The sequence below is a fragment of the Amphibalanus amphitrite genome, unplaced genomic scaffold (genome assembly GCF_019059575.1).
Source record: "Amphibalanus amphitrite isolate SeventyFive unplaced genomic scaffold, NRLGWU_Aamphi_draft 000019F_arrow, whole genome shotgun sequence".
NCBI classification, from domain to species: domain Eukaryota; kingdom Metazoa; phylum Arthropoda; class Thecostraca; order Balanomorpha; family Balanidae; genus Amphibalanus; species Amphibalanus amphitrite.
Window position 1 is genome coordinate 1,607,773 of NW_024881515.1, and position 24,680 is coordinate 1,632,452.

Below are 24,680 nucleotides of genomic sequence, written 5' to 3' on the forward strand. Positions count from 1 at the left end.
GTGAGAAGTGCCTCAGCTGATTTGTTGATCTCTCTGAACAATGGGAGCATTCAGCATGCATATCCAAGGAGTTATTCTTCTACATTAATATAACTCGTCACGATCCCCCTGAAAATCCTTCCAGCGAAAGTCAAATGCGCAGCATCCCAGGCATCCTGTCGACTTTGAAGCAGCGCCCCTCATTTCATGGCCGCCGACCGAAGATCGCGGCTTCCCGTAACTGCTGCGTCGGGCAGCCGATTTATGAGGCCTCCGTGTGTGGTTCTGCGACCCGGCGATACTGCCGTGAGTAACGGCCGTCGCGACGGCGGCGACGGCTGCCTACTGGTGCTAGGTCGGGAGTGAACCGGACCGAGCCGCTGCACCCGGTCAGCTAACCGGACAGCGCACGTGGTCGGTGACACGTGGCACGAGCGGCCGGCACGACATGCGGTGATGATGACCCGTTGGCGGGGATGAAGGTGTTACGGGGAGAGTGGTCTAAGCACGCGGTGATGTGCTGAATGGAAACGTGCCTCGAGTAGAGTTGGTATGTTAACCATACCAAGTATGTTTACCATACCAACCTGGACCCAATATTAGTGCTTACTTTACTTTTGACCATTTATCTATCCCTAATGTTTTATTAGATGCATCCCTGACCCAACTCCCAGCTCAACCCAACATCCCCTTGCAAACCCCTTGTAAGGGAATCCCATCTGTAGCTACGTCTCTAGCCAACAAGTAATTGATAAAGTTTTGGTGACAGTGACTGCCGGGATTTGTAAGGCCATCGCAGCCCCAGCGGCTGAGATAACGCCGGATGCTGTGTACTGTCTATCACAGCGATTGATGGGTCATCGGCCCGTATCACTCGGTGGACAGAGCCATTTATGGTCATTTGTCGGCGATCAGAGGAACGGAGAGACTAAAATTTCATCGTTTACAGGGGCGGCCAAATAAAATGGGGCGAAATTCAGCTCCCTCTCATCTGTTTTTTTTAAGCTTTTCTCACATTAGATGCAATGATAACCAGCTGACCATTTTCAGCCGTATAGGAACAATGTATTTTGTAATCTGGTGGGCATGCATCAAGCGCAATGGTAAACCAATATTAAATACCATTTGCTTCCGCGCGCATCTGCGAAATAAAGCTGCTCGAGGCGCTTTCAGCGAGAGTGTCGTAGAGATCTGTGACTTCAATTATTGCAAATCTGGATTCGGTGCGTAGCTTGTAATGACGATGGTCTTCGTAGTCCTGCCTTGGGATTAATTTAATAATGCAAATGCGTCCACGCTACTATCTGTGTTCGTTTAACGCTTCTAGTTAAGAAGACCGCTTTTCGACAAGATAATCTTCGCAGGTCTCGGATCAAAGTTGCCACTAATTAATGACGCCGGGAAATAGTGTTGCCGGAGTGGCCCCTGTGACTGTGTCACTATCTCGCCGCTGGCTAGATTAGCACCCCACTTTCTGAGGAGTGCACTGGATTGATTCCGAGCCGTCTTCTCCCCCAGTCCTGGCCCGCCGCGCCGGGGCGAGGGCAATGAAATGCAAATAATGGACTGCCTCTCGGCCAGAACGGCTCTGGCGCTAGGCCTCAACTGTGACTCACCAGGAAGCTGTTATCTTGGATTTTCCATTATTCTAAAGGGATTTTCTAAATGAGTTTTTTTTCCTCGGGATTCCCATCTATGAAAAAGTCATCTGGAAGAATATGTTAGCAGGAACAAGGACTGTTTGGTGTATGTCTGAGTAGCTTGGAATGTGTCTGCGGCAGCTGCGGCTGCCTGTCATGTTTCTCACGCAGCTCTACTCGTCGCTAATCCACAATTCCGCGCAGCAGTAGGGCAGAAAGTCATTTTGATCCATTTACTACTTCAGCCGGGAACGTTGACTTACAGTAATTCCCTTCAATAATGCGTCGTCTGCGTGGCTTTCTCTTTGACATCGTTCGTTTTCCCACGGCTCAGGCGTTCAGAGCTTGCTGGGTCGCCCTGTGACCTACGGATCTGAATTCGGCGGCTTTGAACTACCGTGACCGCATCATGCCTACGTCACTGATGACGTCATAACGGCACTCGAGTGGTGACAGCCCGTATCATGATCCATTGTCGTGTCGTGGAGTCGTACCAGAGTACATGCTGAGATGCCGCCGGTCAGCGCTCGATGGGAACCGCCACCGATCAGCCGCCGTTCTCATCTCCGGGCGGGGGCGGGGGCGGCGGCGGGGTCGGCCTTAGCCTCCCTGACAGCCGGGTCCACGCCATACCGCACAAAGAGGCCGCCTTGTTTGCACGTGCCGGGTCGCGCCGGCTGCGTGCGCCGACCGCCTATCGCGTCGGCTTCCGGCAACCGGTCGGTGCCCGATACGGACGCGTTATTTATGATCCTACTGACGGGCTGCTGTCGAGCTGAGCCGAGCTGAGTGTACCGCTGCTGCGGCTGCTGCGGCTGTTGCTGCTGCTGCGGCTACTGCGCCTGCTGCTGCGGCAGACGTGGCGCGCTGCTGGCGTTCGGTGACGCTCCTAACGCGGTGACGCTATCTGCAGAATCTGCGGCGCCTAGCCACTGTGTCCTACGACGGTCCAATGCAAATAAGACGTCTGGTCCCACGGACTAACCACCCACACCGCCAGCGATTTGCATTCCCAGCACCTCGCTCCGGGGTCGCGCTGGGTCAGTTTCGGGCCACCCGGCCTGTCGCCTACCCCAGTGGAGCAAGTAATCCTGTGTGGAGCAGCCGGCTCCCGACAGGAGCCTGGTGAGCGAGCAGCGAGCCGAGCCGAGGGCAAACAACAGCTGACTCGGCTCCCGTGCCGCCCGTGCCGCCCCCACCCCACCCCATCTGGTTGACCCAGTCCTTGCTCTCTCTACCCGGTCACAGGCCAACCGTCCCTCCCTGTGAGCTGAGGGGTGGCCGGCATGGTTCACTGCTCTAGTGATGAGTGCTATTGTTGACCGACACTGCTGCTATCTACGGCACGGCGCGCAAGCTTGCACGCATTTCACACCTTTCGAGCATCGACTGAGCCAGAGCTTGATCTGGGTCCGCGGCGGGACTAAACTGATTACTGAGGTCTGGGAGCGGGCTGGGTCGGGTCACGGGTCGGGCGCTAACCGGTGGCAGTCGGTAACCAGCCGGCCGGACCACCGCCCAATTAACCCTCGCATGTGTGCGGCGTTTGCCAGCTTCTAATGTGTAGGGGGGGGGTCGGTTGGACCCCCCCCTTGCCGTTTGGCCCCTGATCGAGCTAGAGCTTCGCAGAAAAAACGAGCGTGTTGCCCGTGACGAGAGGAAGCCGATGATACCCAATTTTAAGGTCCTAGGTCATTGGTTGACCTTCCAGGTCAGGTCAATGACCCAAAGTCGGGAAAATCGGGGACGGGACCTGTTAGAAAGTCGTAAAGTGTGGCTGCTAAGGGGTTTTTCGGGATGCTGATCACGAATATCGTGTTAGTTTTGATCACAGATGATGTCTTGAAGCATTTAGACCAGGTCGGGTCAGGTCAGGTCAGGTCAACCAGTAGGCGTCGTGACGGGTATTCGTAGTACGTGTCAACCGCCTCTGACAGCTTCGTAACATGTTACGAAGTCACCAAAACTACTTGGTAAATGTTCAAATGGTTGCTAAATTCGAATTCAGCTCCAAAAACTAGCCTAGAAACATGTAAAACTCGAAAAAGTGACCCGAGGTCACCCGAGGTCACCAAAGGTCAATGACCTGACCTGACCTTCAGGTGACCTTGACACACACGGGAGTAACATCAAATCACATGTTTGAACGTTTGAAACCACGAAAAGCTTGCAAACACGCGGCTAGTGCGAGCCGACATACGCGAAATCGCGATTCCGGCCAAACATGGTCTCGGAAAAGAGGTCACAGGTCAAAGGTCATTTGGGTCAGGGTCATGAAATTTTCAGGGTAGGTGTAAAATTGATCAATGCGAGGGTACTGAAAGTTTCGTCGCGATCGGCCGCTTTTTACGCGAGTTATTCGCGAAAAACCATGGGGGGGGTCCATCCGACCCCCCCCCCCCCTACGCATGCGAGGGTTAAAGGGACCCTCCCACCTTAACATTAGTTTTGAGTTGAGATAGCCAAGTTTGCGGCCAGGCTCAGAAACCACCATTTATCCTGGTCGCAACCCCCGCAGCTTTATGGTGTTCAAGAAATTTCTTCCCTTTACTTGCAAGGTGGGACCAGCGTGGTCCCTATCTCTTAACCATTACGGGAATCTGATGACGTCATCAGGCTTACGAACGTCCGTTAAATGTTTGACTAAAACGTTTTGTAGCACGCGGTGGTATATGCTGCTTTGCGCGCAACAAATGCCGCACTTTCAAATAAAGTCGCTAGGAACAGCGGGGATCCCAAAAAGTAAACAAAAGTAAAAGCCTAATAACTTGAAAACCGGTGAATATTTTTCGATGAAATTTGGTAGATATTCGTTTTTGCTCTTTCTGAACCGAGCGACATCACTTTCATGCCAATTCATTAACTTTTTTGAAGGTGGGAGGGTCCCTTTAAAGGAAAAGGGCCACCTTCGTGAAATATGAAGATATCGTTGTTTTTCATTTTGACATTATTATTTTTCATTTTCTTTTTAAAACTGGTGCCAGAAGTGCACAATTCGCGAAAAAGTATTTAAAACTATTTAACATATTGGTACTATGTTGATACTCTCTACGGCACCTACTGTATGATGGCATAGCGATGACGTCACACTCAAGCCAATCAGCGTTCAGAAGACAGACTCGTCGGATTGTGTCAGATAAGCTGATTGGTTAAAGCTGAGCTGGTTGGAGCTGATTGGTAAAAAACCAAAGCCTCGCCGCGGGTGGCTGTATTGTCGGATAAGAACGCATTCCTGGGATAAGGACGCATTCCTGGCGTATTTTCTTTTAAAATTGCCGATAACTACGAATGGAGGCCGAAATCGGCCGTAAGGAGGTAGACAGACAGGTTTTCGGACACAGGCTACAAGATGGCTATCTCAGTTTCAATCCCCATGTTAAAGGTGGCCCTTTTCCTTTAACCGAGCAATCGGCCGGCAATAGCCCCCATCGCTCAGCGCGGCGGCTGAGCGGCCCAGCGCGTGCCAGGAGCCCCTGTCGGTCGGCAGACTGACAGAGGCGGTCAGCGGTGCACCTATTGTCCGCAGGTGTTGTGATAGGGATCATTGGGTGCCCAAAGAATGACGGATAAGGTGTAATTGTCATCATTGCCCCGTCAAGAAAATGATATCTAGCGACCATTTCGGTATTATATCTATTTATCCAATTAACATTTTCCCAAATTGTGCTAATTTGATGCAGCGAGATTCACCATCATGCGCGCATTCTCGATATTCCTAGCTCACGACTCAAATGACCTCCAAGCACCGCTGTTACTTCTAGCGCACCACTCTGGCGGCTCGCGGTTACAGCGCCTGGAGGCCTGTTCCTGTCGCTCGCTGCCCGTTCCTCTGTGATCTCAGTAGCGCCGACTTCACGGTCGCTTTACGGCGCTGTGCGGCGCTGTCGGAGCGAAGACCGGCCACGCCAGGTGCCGGATCTGAGGCCGGCTCAACAGGCGAGTCTGTCGGCTCAATGGCCGCCGCGGACCCGCAGAGCGGCTCACTGCTTTATACCCCCGGGGGACGCTTTGTGTCGCCGCCAAACTTCACAACACGCCGGCGTGATGTATAAAGTTCGTTGTTATGCCATTACGGCGATACGGTATGGAAGTGTGTTGTAAGTTGTCACTTCTAATCAAAGCTCCCTCTAAGGACAACATGTTGGCAGACTGTTTGGTGGCGCCTGTATTGCGCAATGCGTCGACGCTGATGTGTGGGCTACCTAAGCCTTATGTAAATAGCGCCGTGCAAGGCTGGCTGACCGTGCCGTCCGGACGGGGAACGTCGCCGTAGTGTGCAGCGGTGGCGATGGTGATGATGTCGGGCGGGGGCGGGGGCGGGGGCGGCCGGGGACCACCCGGCATCTGCAGCAGACCGGCCGCCGCCGCCGCCGCCGCCGCCGCTCGGCAGATGCGCTCCAGCGCCACCCGAAATAGCCGATATGAGCGTCTCAACATCGCAGCCGGCGGCGACCGTCGGGCTCGACGGAGGGAGAGGGAGCTGAGAGTGCGGCAGAGCGGCAGAGAACGGCGGTGCGTGCGACGGCGGCCGATGATCGTCCGGTTAAATCGGCCATTTATACGGAGCCGGGCCGAGCGGCCGGCTCTGGGCCGGCAGTAAAACCAAGCCGCGCCGTCCGACCACCGCGCCGGACCATTGGACCAACACTGGACCGTCGGTCGCTGTTGCTGGGAGTGGTCCGAGGTTTGATGTAGGCAGGCACACTCTCTGGTAGGCTGTTTGGCCGACTCGGCACGTGCTCAGAGCTCAAAAGGCTTGTGGGACGGAGGACAGATACCCTGCGCTGCGTTGGAGTGTTTCCCTTGCTACTGAAATCTGCTCTTCAGAAAAGGAATCATTTATGCTACAGCTACTGTGTTTTTCCAATTTTTGTTTGGTTTAGATACTCAGATGCTGTGGTCGAGATTTGCTTTTCCAGATGTTTAACTTCCACTGTTTTCTCAATGATTGCTAGGCATTGAGTTCCTTTCCATCCATATTTCCTCATAATAATTTTTCTCGGATTTAACTTTTGCTCAAGTTTCTAAGCAAAAAGATTCTTGCACATTTATTTCTTGATTTATTTTGCTCCATTTCTCTCGGTTTGCATGGATGTCTAAACTACTTGGCCGCATGCATTCGTCAGTTTCACCTTTGGACACGAGTTTCTGGCTTTATTAAATCCTGGGTCAAAGGCCGTGACTTTATTCAAGCTCTGAGCGCATTGATTATGCATGCTGCTCCACAAATGTAAAACAAATCATATCGCAGCTCCCAAAGGGTGAAGTCAGCGAGCGATCGACATTGTTTAAATCAAGACTGACATTTACATTGGCTAACTGCTATTGCAGATCGATGAGCGAATAAATTTCCCCGTTCTATTGGAACATAAACCAGGCCTAATGGCCTTCGTCTGAATCCGGTCTTGGATTCGCTCAGTCAGCACCAGCTTCCGATAAATGTTTCCGATTTTCTTGATGCCTTGATTTGTTGGTCCAATGATTAGACAACTTGCAATATATTTCATGGCAATTTTAACTAGCATATACGACATATTCACAGAAAAACGGCGACTTCATTGTCCGTAGGATAGGGGACCATATCACTTTAATGTTCCCTTACCTTTACCTGAATTGCTCATTCCATTGCGAAAAATGTTACTTTTGGGATCTCAGGCACGAGTGACGCCGCCTACTGCTCAGCACGGCAAAACATCGACCCGTTTCTGACTGCAGTCTGCAATGCACTACATTCGTCTGTGTCATAAAGTGTCTTCGCGTCTGCCAGCTCCCAGCTCCGCTCCGATGTTTCCGTGTCCTGTTTATCCGAGTCTGAGCCGCCGAGTCGGAGCCGTCGACTCGCGACTGCTGCGGGGGCGGTCGACCGACCCGTCAGCTCAGTTTAATCAGTCACGGCAGTCTGGTTCTGACGGGACCGACAGGACCGATCGGCTCAAAAATCGCCGGCGACGTCTGACTAATGAAGAAGGAGACGACATTTCCGGCCTGTCGCGCCGTCGTCGGGGCGGAGGGGCCGACAGTGGAGAGGGAGAGGCGCGGTGCAGAGGGGCGAACGTGGAAGCTAAAGTAAAATCTGAAAAACGCCCAGCTAAGGATCTTATATTGATTTGTTGCCATATACAAAGGGTGTTGTTTCATAGGGTGTTGCAATTGTAAGTGAGTCAAACATACTGATGAATGTAAATTTATTTATATTTGTCTTTAAAAAGACTCAGCCCTCAGTTACTTGCACTCCTATTGTATCAAGATGGTATCAAGTACGACTTACGAGTATGTTACCACAATAATGTAGACTAAACCTTTTCTGAACAGTGAACACTCAAAGAGGTCCTATTTGCAGAGCGTTGATCTAGGACCTCTGACTTGGTCATTTCACAGTTCACTGGTCAGTGTCGCCTCTGAAGCCCTGATTGTGAGAGTGGAGTCCCGGGCTGTGGCATTGACCCGTCGGCGCCCTAAAATAACTCGGCTGTTCCAGCGAATCCAAATTACACGCCTGCCAACTGACTCGAAATGACGTTTTTAATAGGAAAGACGTCGTGAGCCGTTTGTTTATTAGCAATATCTTACTGCCGGGACAGAAGACCTTTCCTGAAAATTTGGTTTGAAGATAAATTAAATTTTAGTGGTAGCTGTGCTGAGACGCCTGAAGAGACTTGTGAAATACATCTTCTATGGTAACCAGCTTGTCACTGTTTTTACCGTTGTCAAACATTTTTTTTTTGTCTGTTGCGATGGAAAATATTCGCTCATCCACTACTGGATATATTGATGGCGACAGGAATTGCTTCGTATCTAATTTATGGCGACGGACAGAATCGGATTGTAGCGAATTCGGGCATACTAATGGACATTGACTCTTACAGCAGTCCGAACTGTTAGAGCCCAGGTTTACCAACAGAAAAATAGCCGCTTACCGGAATTTTTTGCCTAAAGGCCATTTCACATACGGAGCAGAAACGGTAAAGCCCTATCCGCTTCGTGCCCATCGCGTCTACCGTATGTAAAACGGTCTTTAGGCAAGACATTCAGCCAGGCGCTTTTTTTCTGTTGGTAAAGCTGACCTCTGATCTATACAAAATTACATGTATGCTCAGGAACTTTATTTACGTATTTATTTGTCATGTACAGTATCCGAAATCTTTGCCTTATTATGGGGCAATTCAGAAGCTCTATAACCGTGACATTTATTGCCATTTCGGCTCACCCTTTTATGCAGCACCGATCCATCTCTCCGTTATAAGGTAGTAGACGCTTCAAGGGCCACTCGCCGCTAACGTATGCCGTTTTTATATGACGCGCGTCGCCGTCGACTGCTTTGGCGGCGCTTTACCTCCGCGACGACACACAGACTGCCGGCGTTATAGCGGCCCACATTTCACAGGGAACGGCCCGCCCGTATGCAGAGTAGCGGGGCCGCCTCAGGCCGGCAGTAAATCCTGAAATCATGCGCCGCTCGGGCCGTAAATTTTGTCGGTAAATTCTGTCCGTCATCTGCTCAATATCATTGAGAGCTGACGGACGTGGGCGGTGCGGCCCGGGCGGTAGTGTCAGACGCACGTAGGGAACATGTTAGACCGACAGCTGGGGAGCAGACGGTCTCAGCAGCCCGTCACCGTCCCCTCAGCTGCGGCGGTGGCACAAGGCTGAGCGTGTGTGGCACTGTCCGGCCCGAGCCGACCCCTCAGGACGACGCGGAGGTATGGGCCGCCTCATCTCGCCCCGGGCAGTCCGGGGAGCAGCCCCGCGCGGATGAGACCGATACGCCGCTCGCGGAGAGGCGGCCACTCCCAATCGCGGCCGTGCAGTTTTATTAAAGTCGTTTGTCATTGTTAGGGAACGGACGGACCGCCGGCTTCGCTCTCGTGCGGCGTAACTCAGGCTGGCCGCCTATCGGGCGGTAAGCTGAGTGTGAAACCGATGGGCTCCGAACAAGGCGATGGTGCTTGGAACGCATCATCCCTGGAGAGGTTCTTTGTTACAGCCAGACGGTAGTCGGCCCAAGATGGACAGACTTTTTTTTGGCGCCAGGGGTGCTGTTCTTTCTCGATTTTTCTTCCTATTTGTTTTGGAATGATGTTTGTGCACTGAAAACAATTTAACCCAAGGCCCGCGAGTAAACCGGTGTTTTGCGGGTACCCCTATCCGCAACCATTTTTAACCACCCTCCCAGGAGTACAGTAAGGTCCCATTGCAGTGTAGTCGTCCCTGCTCTCAGCGGACTTGTTCGCTGACAGCGGTTATATCCGCTCAGAGCAAGTAGGGGAGAGTGGGGAAAGATGCCCAGGGTTTTACTATGTCATATATTATTCGAAAATGACGATGGGAAAGCAAAGATTTGGAGTTTCAACGGAAGCCGACATCATTTTTCTCCAAAAATATCACACTTTCGTGCCTGAAATATTATAACTTTTTTTTGCTATTAAGCATTTTCCTGAAGAAGTGAAAGGGGGCGTCTTACCCCACAGGGTGGGAAAGACGCCCCCTGCACTATAAGTGACATAAATGGGCACGTGAATCGCCTGAACGAATCAGTAGTCCCTTCGAGCCTGCAGTAGACACCAAACGTCATCATAAGGGCCCTCAAAAGTAGTCGTAAGGGGCTTCAGAGGTCATCGTGAGGGCCATCTTAGTCCAGCGTGGCAAAACAAGCCTCCGCGGTGGCGTTCGGAGACCACTGTGCGGCTCTTATAGGTCTTCATGATGCTTGAGGGCCCACGAGCCCATCGTGGGGACCTCCGATGCCAGCGCGGCCCGTGGGGCCAACGTGGGAGCCCTCAAAGGATGTCGTGAGGGGCCCTGGAGCCAATAATGGGGCCCACAGAGGCCGTCGTGAGGGCTCTCAGAGTCAGATGCCGCCCAAAAAGTCGCTATGTGGGCCGAGAGACCGGCATGGGGAGCACCCGACCGTACTGGACTCTCAATAGTCCCAGATCGGCTTTTGTCTACATCACAAGTATGTAATAAATGATTTGACGGGCTGTTTGAAGGACAGCCTACGGATTTAGGGGGGCGTCTTTCCCCATCAGGACAGGGGGCATCTTACCCCAAGGTACCGAAGTAACATTAAATCAGTACAATTTGTTAGCCATAAAACTACACCCTGAAACAAATTGTTTGGGACACAGTACACGCATGCTAATGTATCACGACTATAGCAAGGGACGCAAAAATTATTTACCTTCTTTGATATTTACAATGTTCTGACACCAAAATATTTTTTGAAAGCAGCAAATAAAAAACATGCAATCATCAGCCAGCCGTTGCCCAACTGAGCTTCGCAATTTTTTTGTGCAGTTAACAAGGCAGGCTTCCGCTTTACGCTAAGAACATTAATTTCCAGGTCCGATTCTTTGTTTTGCCGCTAGAGGGGGTGGGGCGTCTTTCCCACCCTGGGCATCTTACGGTACCCCACTCTCCCCTACGACTACACCGCAATGGGACCTAGCACTACTCCTGGGAGGGTGGTTAAAAATGGTTGCGGATAGGGGTACCCGTAAAACACCGGTTTACTCGCCAGCCTTGGGTTAAATTGTTTTCAGTGTGGCGCATACTGAATCCCAATGCATGAGACTACTTTTATAGACCGTATTTCACCTACGCTCTAGGTGCAAATTCACCTCGCCAACAATTCGTATGAAAGCATTGCAGAATCAAAGTGTGATCCTTTCCCGATGAACATGTCTTTTTGCAAGAGACCGGCGGGGTGACCATTTTTGCTCAGATGGCTGTATTTCCTCGGCGAATTGAAACCATCTCGCCGCGTCGCTCCTTCCAGCGGCTGATGCGAGTCATCAGTCGCAGCCTGTGGGGTGTGCTCTCCCCTCCGTGGTCTCCTAAGAGACACCTCTGATCTCCCGAGAGACACCCCTTGTCTCCAGGGAGACGCCTGAGGTCTCGGAGCAGAGTCGCAGACGCAGCGCGCGTCGCCACAGGTCAGACATCTCCCGTCTGCCGTCACCGCGGTCAGGCCTGGCTCGTGTCTCGTCTACCCAGAACGTCGGACTGCGGGTGGGCGGTGGGCGGTGGGGAGGGTCGGGTTGCGGGCGGTGGAAGAGGGGTGGCGGCGCGACGGAGGGACGGGGAGGGGTGGCACAGTTGGAGAAGTAGTCTGCGCCGGTGGGTGGTCGCAGAAAAAGTGTCATCGAGCCGCGCTGCCAGTCGAGTAATTGGACGACGTGTAGCGGCGGTGGCGGAACGGAACTGTGATTGGAACACGGTGAGATGACTGGTGCGGGACAAAACAACGCCGTCTTCACCGAGACTGAGGCACAGACACTTGGAACGCTCACTGGCGGAGATACATACTAGACGACTATAAGCCATCTAAAATTGAACGGATGTGATATATTTTTGCTCTGTTGCAATATTAAATGCTCATTGTTCAATGGTGATTGCAGTCATCTTGTTCAATGGTGATTGCAGTCATCTGCATACCATATGGGATATGCACCCGGCCAAGATACACGACAACAAAAGTATGATTGAATGGGTGGCAGCCCTATCGCCACTATGTTGCTCGCACCCCAGTGAGGAACGACTCTCGAACAGAAACCCCTCACCGCAGCGCTCATTACGATCGCTCGTCGGAGGCCGGCACTATCACCGCTCTTTCCATTGTCTTCGCGCTGCCTTCTGGCACACCGTGAGACCCAATCAGTCTCTGTATACAGCGGGCTCAGGAGCGATGGGCGATCGCCGGCTCCTGTCGGCCGGCCAACGTCCTCCTACCATTGTCCGGCATTGATCTACGACGCGGGCGTCGTCGCGTCGCGTCCAACGCCGACAAAAAGCCCTAATCATCGCCACCGACGTCGGCAGAGGACGTCTGATCGTCGCCGGTCCGTGGAGACGGGCCCACTCGGCGCCGCGGCCGACCGCCCGGAGGAGAGCCCGGCAGGCGAGTCCGGTCGACCGTCCCGTCGAGAGCGTGGCGGAGGAAGCTCGTCCGGCTGACCGCTCCGCCATGAGCGGGGGGAAGCTCGTCCGGCCAAGTGCGGATCGTTGCTGCCTCCCTCTCGCCCGCCACGGGTTCTCCGGCCGTCCAATTCCATGGTAATGTGGCGGCGATGGGGAGCGGTCGGGAGAACGACGCCTCGCGCGAATCGTCCCTTTGTGACCGCGCTGTTTGCCAAGTCTGAATTTAGAACCTCGGCCGCCGGCGGGTAAATGAATGGGAAATTGTCGCCAAGCCAGCTGTGGTGTAAATATTCGGCCGGCGCAATCTAAAATCGTCTTAAATATTCACGACTTTCTTTACCTCCAGTCTAACTATGAAGCTGGGTTGGGTTCAATCTAAACATTTTTTTTTTTATTCGAGTCAGGAAAACATCCCAATCCAATCTGCATCAAAGGCGCCTGCAGGGCTGCTACGCACTCTATGCGACAAGTGTTGAGCAGTCTCGTCTCATCTCTGGGCGAAATGAACTAGTTATCCCATTAAAGCGTCGCAATTAACCTAATTAAAGCTCGGAAAGAGATCATTGAAGTGGTACAATGGGCGAAGGCGCTGAGAGGCGCCAGGCGATTTTCATTGTGCGACAATGGCCCGCGAGGCACGGCACCAATATCGGGCAGAGGAGGAGATTTGTGCTCGCTTGATTGTGAGTGGAGGATCGGGCTAAAGAGAAAAAGGGAAACTTTTTTCATTCGAAAAGAATTTTGGAATATATCCTCATTATTTTTAGAAGTAATAATATAAAAACAGTTGACATTAATTTAGAGCCATGTTACCGTGCCACGTGTCGGGGCTGGATGCATTGTGTGCTCATGGCTCATGCTTAAGCTGGTCGAGATGTCACCGTGACCCACGTCTGGTCAGTTGGGTGTCTGAGCCGGGACTGGACGAGTTGTGTGGCCGTGGCGTCCTTTGTTTGTGCGTCTGGCCTGTCAGCGCGGCCCGGCTGTGCCGACGGGGGGTGGAGCGTCTGTTTGACAGGAGGTCGACCGACGGAGGGTCCAGGACTCACTTCTGACCCGCCCCCTGTCCGCTGCCTACGCCCATCTCCGCCCGCGGCCATCCCGTTTCCTGCCACCCCGCCTGTCAACCCCCGCTCCGCCCTCCCGCCCCTGTCCACCTCTTTTATAGCCGTGGCAACTTAGCCCCTGTCCAGTGTCCACCCTCTCCGCCCCGGCAACCCGCCCCCTGTCCAGTCCTTCCTCATCCTTCATTACCCCTTCCTTCCAGTCTGCCCAATGCCACCACGTGCCCCCTCCCCCTTCTCAACTCGTTGCCATCCCACCCCCTGACATCACTACCCTGACTGCCGTCCCTGCCCACCGCCACTCCTCCCCAGTCCCCATCTGCCCCTCTGCACTGACACGCCATGGCCTCTACTCCGTCACCATAGTACGATGAGCTTCCTTCCTCTTCGCGATCTACGCGCCTGTGCCAGCCTGCTTTGACGTCTCCTCCTTAAGCTATTCTATGCCCGCGACCTCTCCCTTCCTTTTGTGACTGCTTCTGCATCTTAGCTGCTTGCCTCCTATTCGATCACCACTGATACGATTTCTGCAGGACTGCTGACCAAGTCTCTCATAAGATGAGCATGCAACGCTCACCATTTCCAAACTTCTTAATGTCTTTTAGTGAGGCTATTTCTTGCTATCACACCTGAGGCAGGAAGTTGAATGCCTGCGATATGTTATTGTTTGGAAAACCTTTGTTCATTTGTACGATGCGTTTGTTTGTACTTCAATCATTTTCTTCAAAGATCTCTATATCAATAATCATGCGTTTTGTAATCTTCAAGGCTGAAAATGTAGTGTTCAGTTTGCGGTGCGATATCTGGTCCCAGGAGGGTGCTATTTTTCGGCAGTCGTGTAGTCACTTAGTACCCTTCGACTGGCCATTTTTCAGAGCCGCCGTGCTGCCAAGTGATAGAGATCTGTTGCGGTTTTTGCAGCTGCAGGGTGTGATATTTCTTCCTGATCGATTCCGCGTCGATGTCGTGATATTGCCTTTCCAGGCCGAGGTGCAGTAATCGGGTATAGAGTTTTAAAATAGGGCAAAATGCATACACTTTTGATTTGACATGGTTATCAGAACATTATTCTGGCCTTAGTAAGCAGTGACCTACTGTGTTACGCAGGCATCTGCTATTTTTTTATTTTTGTTTTGTTTTTTATTTTGCTAATGACAGCTATTTCACGTTGGTACAGGTGACATAATGACAGCCACATGTTAAAAAGGCTGTAGAAATGCATACAACCTTTTAAAGTCTACGTACCTCAGCCAGCCAGTCCGTATGAGCCGCTGGGTGCCGAGGCGAGGTCGTTGCCGGTCACGCTTTGTGCCACTCAATCGTCCTTTTCACTTTGTCTAATCGTCTGCGACGTCTGTCAATGAGGCGGGTCGGCCATTTTGTCTGCCGCTCTGGCCGGAAGTGGTCCATCGGACGACGGCGCTGCTCTCGCGCCTCCCCCTAGATGGGGTCATTACAGAGGGGATCACTTCCGGTCACCGAGTATATCACCACACTGCCCACTCTCCGCCGCCGCTACAAAAGTACATCACTTGGATGCCGCATCAGAGGGAGGGGAGTCGTATGCTCATTGCAGAGATAGAACCGCACGGCACTGTGCTAGTTGATTGGATTGGATGCAATGCATATTGCAGTGTTTCATTTGCTCCTTGGGGCTAGAGTGATTTCGTTCAGAATATAATTTCTTGGACGATACCGCGAAAACTCTCGATAGAAATATTTCGTTTTCGCGGTATCGTCCAAGGCCATATATGTATCGTCCAAGAATGTATATTCTTGGTTGCATTGCAATGCTGCATCAAACATACAGGAAAACACGAACATGGTTTGAATATATGTATTCGTCTGTCATTTTTCTTGTTAAATATTTGGAAGATATAATCATATTGCAGTTCCTCGCAACATCGAGTTTGGAGCGTGCCTTAGTGGAGCTGCTGCCGGTAGGCAACAGTATGGTATTATCTCCCTTGGTTTTCGAAATGCGGGTGCATTAGGCCATTTTTTTGGCTATGTGGAAGAACTAAATTTTAATTAGCGGGGAACATAAATCTGGCTTAATTTGCATTATGACTTGAAAGGGAGGGAGCCATTGTTCAGCCGGTAAATATTCTCCGCATTCTCATTAGAGTCATTATTCTGCGCTGGAGTGGAGCGCACATAAAGGAGGTTGCGGCCTGTGAAAAGGTATGTACGTGACTCGTGAGCTGCGTTGTGGCTGATATAGGTATGTTTCCGTTGACTATCTCAGCTTTTATCCCTTAAGTTGAAAAGAAGTGTAAAAAATTTATAAATATACAAGTTAAAAGGCAATTAATTTTTATTCTCGCGCATCTTTGCGATTTCTTGCTGCTAGTTGGTAGTTTCAAGCTACATGTCTCTACAGGCGCCTTGGCACATCGCTAGCTATCAGTTATGATACTTTCTAGTCTCTTCTCCACAACCACAGTCCTCAATCCCGCAATTATGCAGTTCCTCGGCCACAAAGTCACCCACTTGCTGTGATGCCTCCACACGGGTCCAGTGATGCCCCCGGCCTGTAGCAGCGCCCGCACTCGGTCTGACACACGCCCGGCACTACGGCCGGCCGTTCCCATTCGGAGCACGGCCTCCGCGGCCGAATTATATGCATTGAATCTCCCCGGCGTGCGACGGAAACCACAGCCCCGGGACGGCCCGACCCGCCCCCCGAGACGAGAACGGCAGACGGCGCGGTCCGCAGAGAGACGTAGCGACAAAATGGGATGCCGAACGTGGGAATAACGGAAGCAGCGGACACCGGCAGACGACAGCAGAGAGTAGAGGCGATCTCAAAGATCGAGGAGAAACTTCGGTTTGGAGGAGACAAGCTGAAATTAGAGCGAAGAAATGCACTCAGAGGCTCAGGCATTGACATAAGCAGAAGCTGGAGAAAGAAGGAGCAGCAATATGTCGGAACATTGAATAACTGCTCTGGAGTTAAGAGCATGATGGTTTTTGAATGACTAATCAGAACGGATAGCTTGGGCCTTGGAAGACAAGAACATATCGCTATGATTTTCAGAATAAAGCGCCTTCTACAATATGTAGTTCATTTCATATGTTGATAGCACTGCTTCCAGTGGCAGCTTCCAGGCGTTCCGTATTCCTATAGCGCCTCTCGGGAACAATCTGAGGAGAATATGTCCCAGGACTGCCCTCGTGCTCGAACTCTGTCTCCGGAGACTGACGAAAAAGCGGCCCCGATCAATTACTCCCGGTCACACAAAGAGCGGTGTTTCGGCCAGCTGAGACGGCTCTATGGGACGCCAGCATCACTGCTGTTTTTCGCGACGTCGGCGGCGCCGCCGCGACCATTGCAGCGCGGTCACCCGAGAGAAAACGACGGCAGGAAACGCGCCGGAAACGCCCCGCGGCGCGTCCCTCCGCGCCACGGTAGCCGGCGAATATTTATGAAGGCTGCGCGCCGCGGCCGGAGCGGTGATATTGGCCCGGCTTTGTGACAAATCGTGGCCATTAGCCGGGCAGGGCGGGTCGCGGCGCGTCCGACCGGCCGTCGGGTCAGCGTCATAAACAGAGCGCTCCTGGTGACGACGCGTGTCGACCCCCGGCGGTGAGTGGCGCTCCCGACAGAGGTGCATTGGGATGGCTCGGTCGGCCCGGCGGGGTGTGTCCGAGCCGACAGTTGTGTGCCCGCCTCGGACCATGTCTATGGGAGACGAGGATCGTACGGGCGATACGGGACATGTGTAGGGGAGCAGAGCCGGTCGTTAGCGAGAAGTAGGGCAGCGGACCGTCAGCCGACGGAATGCCATCGCAGCATTGAAGATGAGACGGCGGCACGCAATCTGTGCGGTAGAGCCGCCGCAGATGGAATATTTAGTCGGATGGTCGATATCAAAGGAACGACATGAAAAACAGCGTGTCTTTCTGACATGGTGATAAATCATATAAGCAATTGGTCACCGAATAGCAATTGACATGGCCATCAAACTTTCTGATGCAGCTACATATATCTGATTGATTTGTGTTACGCAGTCAGCATGACAGCACGACTGGAAATCTGGACAGTCATCATCGCCATCAGCATCGTAATCCGGTATAGTCGACCGATCCAGGCCCGTTTCAGCCAGGGTCCAATCAATCAGCGGGCCTCGTGTCACTCTTTGTTCTCAAAACTCGACAACTCATCGCTCAGCGCGGTCCGGGCAGCTGCGGCCGATGTGTCAGTCCTCTGCGGGGGCTCATTAGAAAGTCCCCCGCAGGCGGCCTTCAAACGCACGTCAGCGCGACGGAGCGATCGGCGCCAGGGGCGAGGGTGGCCGTCATCAAATCCGCGTTATTCCGCACCGATAAGGCGCACGGAGCTCTGCTGGCGTCAAAATTGTCCCCCAGCACTGCAACTAAATGAGATCCTTGTCAAAATTAGCTCCGATACGCCAGTGAAATGACTCCTGAGTTGAATGTTAAAACGGCGGCCAGATATGCTCGGGCTGGATTGGCAGCCACCGGACGGTCACGGGTCAGGTCCGAGGACAGGATAGTGACTTGTTTCGGCGCGTCCGGGATTACCAACCGGCTGACTTTCGGGAAATCTCATTTTGCCGCCGCCAGAATCACATGGCTCGTGGGGGGTTTGTGACCGTCGTGACTCGTGTCGGCCGTTAGCAACCGAATTTCGTGTGCCGATTGCCAACCATATCAAATCTCCGGAATAAATCAACAGTCGAGATTGCAGAGCGGCAATAAAAATGACGACTCGTGCCGTCCGCTGAATCCACTAACATCCCCTGTATCCAAAATAGGATCGAGCAGACAAAGCCGACATCTGGTGTGCTCTCGATGCATGGCGCCGCGCTGGCATCGAACTTTATGTCTACCAGCAAACTCATAATCCCGGGCGCATCACCCGACAGTGAGAGGTGCCATTTGTATATTTCCCCATCACCGGGCCGGAAAGCAAACACGACCGGGCCGGTTTATTGCCGCGCCTGACGTGTGTTCCGATTTATTTGCTTGCAGGCGGCCTCTGCGCTGTCGGGTGTGCCATCCCGGGGCGCCCTGCCGTCCCGTTCTGGGCCAGGCCGGTCCTCGTGCAGTGATTACCACTCGGCAGTCGAGTCCGCACGCGGCGACCGACCAACTTTCCCGGCCACTGATGAAGTTATCAGCTGGAGAGTAGATTGGACGGTGCCGGTTCGGGGCGGGAGGAGGGGTGTATGATAGTACCGCTGTCTGTGGCGGTGACTAGCGCAGAAGTTCACTGGTTACGTGACCTTTCGGCGTCTGCTCGGAGCGGTTCTGCCGCCACCATGTCCCATGGTGTCGCCTTTGAATGGAAGTGGACAAACTTTGAACGTTTAAATCTATGCCTGCTGGTGAATGTATCAGCCAACTTAATGCATGGTTTTGATTCAGAACCGGAACTTACAGTAATGAACACAGAAAGTTGTAACATGAAGCGTAAAGCGACACAAAGGCTTAACCAACACGTGTGATCCTCGCGTGTGCACTTGCAAAGTCCGACTTGAACGTGTGTGTTTGGACCGCACTTGCTATGTAAGCATTTTTCCAGTGGCGGTTCGCCCATTAAGGCAACTAAGGCAGTGCCTAACCAGAATTTTCGGGGTTAGATTTCTGCTTTTTTGTTTTGTTTTTTAAATTAAAAATATTTTTTTCCCAATGATTTTAGTGGTTTGATAACATATAGTTACCCTACTAACCCCAAGACTCAACTCATGCACGTATTATTCGCTATAATTTTAATGCAGCCTAGTGTGCAATAATTTAGCTGCCTCATGTCCAGATTCCTGCATTCAATTTACATGGGCTGGCAACTCCAGAAATGTTGGGCTATCAGGCACGCCTAACCTGCCTTTCTTGGCGATAATCATTAAGAAAGGACAATATTCGAACAAGACCTGCCAAGAAATTTGGCTAGTTCTTGGCGGTTAAGGCTGGCATCGTCTCGTTTCTGAGCGTTTTGTTGTGCGATCTGTTTATGCCACGTGATAGTTGGTGGGATTGCTATGTTATTTTACTTGTGGTTGTTCCTGTCCTAGCATGTTCGTTTCATGTTGGTTTCAACATTTAAATAGATACTTTTAAATGAAAGGAAGACATGTCTGGCCCAAGCATCGTTGATGAGCTGCTAAGGAATAGTTTTGCTAGTAGAAGCTATGTTGAGAAGGTGAAAATTGTTCAGGATGGGCGGCCGAAACCAGATCTTAAGTGGGAAGCTCAGGTAAGTGGAGTGGTCAAGACACCAGTGTATTCATTTACCATACCTTCCCTTGACTGTGGCTGATCTATTGAACAAAGAAAAAGGCATACAATGCAAATTAAAAACACAATGGCATCACAAAAATAGCAATGCGGAATCACAGGTGGATCTAGGTGGATCCTAGTGGTCCATTGGGGTCATGGCCCTCCTCCCAAAGGTTTTAGTTTTATAGTGAGGGCATCATATTTTGTATACTTCAAATTTGTATTAAACTGCATTGACAGACGAGGCATACATATTCATTTGACATTTCAGTTTCACCTCTTGTTGTGTTGTTTAATTTTGATTTAAATTGTTGTGCTGAATTGCTGCATTGCCTGTTTTAATAGTGTATTTTGATGAATGTACTTGAACAGTGGCGGCGGAAGATAATTTTGGTTTGCTATATGAAAATGTACTTCCTGTTGTTGTTTTTAATATGAGTTGGAACTGGGCTTTGAATTATGGGCAATGACCTTATTTAAAGTTTGACACTTGATGCACTTAAAAAGACACCTGGGAAAGGTCTTTCCTTTGAATGCAGATGGTGGTGGTAGTGGTGGTGCTGAAGCATGAGATGTGGTGGTGGTGGTAGTGGTGCTGGTGATGGTGGTGGTGATGGGCATGATGGTAGTGGTGGTATGATTGTGGTTGTGCATGATTTTTCCCATTTGAAGCTGGAAGTGAAGATCTGCCTTGCCTAAAAAGGCGTTCTACCCCTTCCTTGTTGTATGCAGTATGGGAAAACCAAGCGGAGATTCAACCCGGAGTTCTACGAGATGCGCGAGTGGCTGACGGCACCGGGAGAGGGAGCGCCACGCCTGCTCTGCTGGCCAAATTAGAGGCAAATTAAGCTTGGTGATAACTCCTTGGGGTACCTCGACTCCCACCTGGCCATGACAGAGTGCCTAACCGGTAACGAGGGGCTGGCGCCGCCACTGCATTTTTCTGTCTTATAGGCATCGTAACGTAGTAATATGCGTAACTGCTCACCTGTTCGCTATCCCATGTTTTCCAAACAACCACCTCATTGGCAAAATCGTTTGCATGACAGTATCATTCACACGAATTTAAGTTATTTGCTTGTAGAGTGTAGATACATGCAGTTCCAGTCCTAATAAGCTTCTCCTTCGAGAAAAACATCAAATTTGACTTGCAAATTATTGCACCAGTGTTTCCGCAGCACAACTTATCAGTTGCCGTGTTCCAGCATACTGGATCATGTTATCCGTACCGCGCTCACCACTGTATTATACTCTCGCCTCCCTCCCTCGCCTTGCAACCCACCCCGGTCCGTCCTACCCCAGTATCAGGCAGCTGCTGCGGCCGGCGGTTCCGGGGCCGGGCGGCGCACCAGATGCGTCTTCCGGCCACACAGACGGCCAGATGAAAGGTGTCCGAGCTCGTTGGCGGTGAGCCGAGCGGCTCGTCACCGGCACCGATTGCGAATCGCTCCCCGGAGTCGCCGGCCGCCCGGCCGCAGTTATTGGACGGGCGGCGGCGCAGTATCACTGTGAACGGCAGGCGGCCGGACCGTGCGGCGCAGTATCACCGAGAGTGGCAGGCGGCGGCTGTCGGCCGGCCGGCCTGTATTACCTACCGTGCAGCGGTCGTCGGAAGCATTGCCATTTACCCGACCGGCCGGCTGCAACTGACGGGTCACGAATATTGGATCGGGCATGATCTGGGTAGTCCACAGCTCTAAGACAGCACCTTACTGCTGTAGTGAAAAGTTGGCCTAAATGTCTGTAGATTAAAAGTAATTACCGATGCGATGCGACGAACTCAGTGACGGCAGTCGATGAATTACTGTACATACTGCGTAGTGCGTATTTTATTTATGGATGCATAACGCATGGATTATACACAAAATAGTGTCGAGCTCTGTTCAATCGTTCATTTCTATGGTAAATAAAAAGGCAAATTATCGAATACCTTCTAAAAGTCGGATCACATGAGGATTCGTTCAACCCTAATACTTTATCATCACATGCATTCCGTAGCTGAATCTTTGCTGTATTTCAAATGTTTTACGTCTGCGGACTCGGGTAAGGCTTCGCTCTTGAAACGTACATTTTCGTAATTCCTACACAGCTCTGCCTTCAGTATCTAAATTCTAAGATTATTTTGATGTTTCATTATTTACCGTCATATTTAGGTATGGATTTTGGCGCATCCTGATGCTTTCCATAGAATATTGCAACAAAACATTACAGGAGTTTCAGGAATGTAGGATAAGATGCTGGAAGAATGGGTCCCGCAGCCGTTCGGTGGCCTCTCTCAGTCTGTTTGTATAACGGCTGCTGTCAGTCTGAGATTCTCGTGGGTGGAGTGAGGTGACAGTAATTAAACGGTCTAAAAACCACCGCTGGGAGCCGCGCCGTCCCACTGGTAAACAGAGGGGCGACGAGAGCCGCTGCTGCTGCGGGGCAGAGAACCGGGAATAGCGGCACAGCCCCCTCCTCCCGCCGCCCCCCTCTGACCACTCAGCTGTTAGAGAGGGATAGAGCCGCTGCTGCTGCGAGGCAGAGGACCGGGTATAGCGGCACGGCGGCCATCCCCCTCTGCCCCCCGTAACCTCCCCTCGAACCCAGCTGTGGGGAGAAGTCTCAGTGGCACAGGGAAAAACTGGGGAACGAGAGGCGGTAGGTCTGTCCGACCTATTTTAAATTGTTCCTAATTGAATTATATTGCTGGCTACCTTTCTCATTTATTTATGCATACATTTTGTCACTTATGTATTGCATGCAGCTCTCCATCAATGCAGTTTTAATTGATAAGCTTTTGACTGTGGATTATTTAATTTCGAATGGGGTTTCCCTGGATAATTGTTAAATTGCAATACCAAGTGAATATGATATTTGTTTGACAAATTTTCGAGCGACAGTTTATCATCCCTTGAAAAGTCGTATAGTTTGGCCAATAAGCTTTTGATGATATTTCGTAACAAAAAAAACTTTGTTGTATTAAGCCTGAAACAGACTCTTTCCGCGTTCAGGAAATCGCATGCGAGAGCCTATTCAAATGCGCTATAATTCTTCCCGCATCAATCGCATCCGGGAGGTGCGTGCGATTGATGCGAGCGTGCTTCCATGTATTTGAATAGTCTCTCGCATGCGATTTCCTGACTGCGGAAAGAGTCTGTTTCAGGCTTAATACACCTTTGTTTCATTGCTTTACGATATCATTTAACCGGAGTACCTTCTGTTTTTTTTTTGTCGATACATCGAAATCGGTCGACGAAATAACCAAGCTCTGAAAGTCTTTCGAAGAACTTATTGTGGAATCCAGCTAAATCGCTTTTATTGCCCTTCTTCAGTGGCTATAAACTAAATCGGCGAGGCATTGGTGCCAAAGTAATGCAATCTTTAGAAGAGCTTCAGCCATCCCGAGATCATTTAAGAAATGGGATTAGAGCAAACGCAAAAAAAAAAAAACATCGGCTGGCAGCTATGTCCATAAATATAATAAATAAGATCGTTGGTAAAACTCGCACAATAACAAGTGTGAGAGTCATGATGCAATTTTAAATACATTAAAATGGTACAACTCACTGAAAGGGGCGCATTATATGAAAAGAAACGGACTGATCAGCATCTACTTTGCCTTAAATGCAAGAAGGAACGGTTCTAAGACCATGCCGTGCCATACCAAAATACTTTAAATTAACGACATGCATTTTTTCTTTCAGCCGCACCCGTCACCCAGTCCGTCAGATGGCCTGGACTCCACAACCGACCAGGTAAGTCCGCTCGGCACAACCGTGCCTGTATCTCGAGTGGCTCGTACCCACCAACAGCAAATACAATGCCTACCTACCCAGTACCCAGTGCTCACCGCCTCCGACCGCTGCCATATGGCGCCGCCGCCTATCTGGGCCGACCGCTTCCTGGCGGTTGAACAATCACGGCATTAGCTGGCCCAGATACTTATGGGGATTGGATGGGCGCGCGATACGGCTGCGGGAAATTCACTGCCTGTCCCCTAGATTCCATTTGAACAAACGATGCCGGCACGGCCGCCGGCGCCGGCGGGGCCGCAGCGGCCTGCAGCGTTTGCCGTCCGGTTAACGTAATACAGGGCGGTAAAGGACCGATGTCAATGCATGGCACGTGATGAACCCGAGCGTGCAATATTGCAGACTGGTTGTTCCAGCAATACGCTGCACGTGCAGTGGATGGATTGATTTTGCGCTATGGATCAGTATGCTCCACTTGTGTCCTGCAACATTGGGTTTGCAATCAAACCGAGCTGACGATCTTTCAGCTATCAAATAAAGATGATACGTGCTCGAATTATTAGCTTGAATCACATTTCTATGTGATTGTAGTTTTTTTTCAGCGATGGGAGGAGATGCGTTTTGTTCATAGGGTAGATTGATGAAGCAATGTCCCAGGTCACTGATGAGGTTAGATGCCATCCAATGTTTGAAATAGCTGGGTAATACAGGTATGATTTGCGCTGTTCTGATAGTGAGTAGGATGCAGTATTGCTTGTCCCCCTGACCCCGGTGGCCTGCCATCGACCCGGCTCCACCGGAATAGTGTGCAAATGGCCTCCGGGGGCAGCCCCGGGACTGGCGCATAGCTCATCCAGATTGCTCCATGAAGCCGACTGCACTTTGGGACGGCCTCCAGTATTTCTGCGAAGCTGTCGTCAGCTTTCTGACAGCGCCATCCCAGTGGTGTCGTCGCCAAACAGTTTGCAGATTTCGGCGCTCGCCATCCAGTCGACCCCATCTGTCTTAGGGGACGGTTCAGAATAACTGGATGTCAGCCCAGGGGACAGACAGAGCCGGGATAGTGTGATGGGCAGAAGTGCTGAGCTCTGCCTTCCTCG

The 24,680-nt window shown here is 51.4% G+C and overlaps 1 protein-coding gene across 1 annotated transcript in view; it reads left to right on the forward strand.

Moving 5' to 3' along the window:
• LOC122389758 (E3 ubiquitin-protein ligase PDZRN3-B-like) overlaps nucleotides 1–24,680 on the forward strand; it is a 137,929-nt gene that overhangs the window by 5,388 nt on the left and 107,861 nt on the right. The window contains exon 2 of the mRNA XM_043382091.1: nucleotides 23,533–23,583. Coding sequence (XP_043238026.1) covers nucleotides 23,533–23,583 — 51 coding nt within the window. The remainder of the gene's footprint in view (nucleotides 1–23,532; nucleotides 23,584–24,680) is intronic.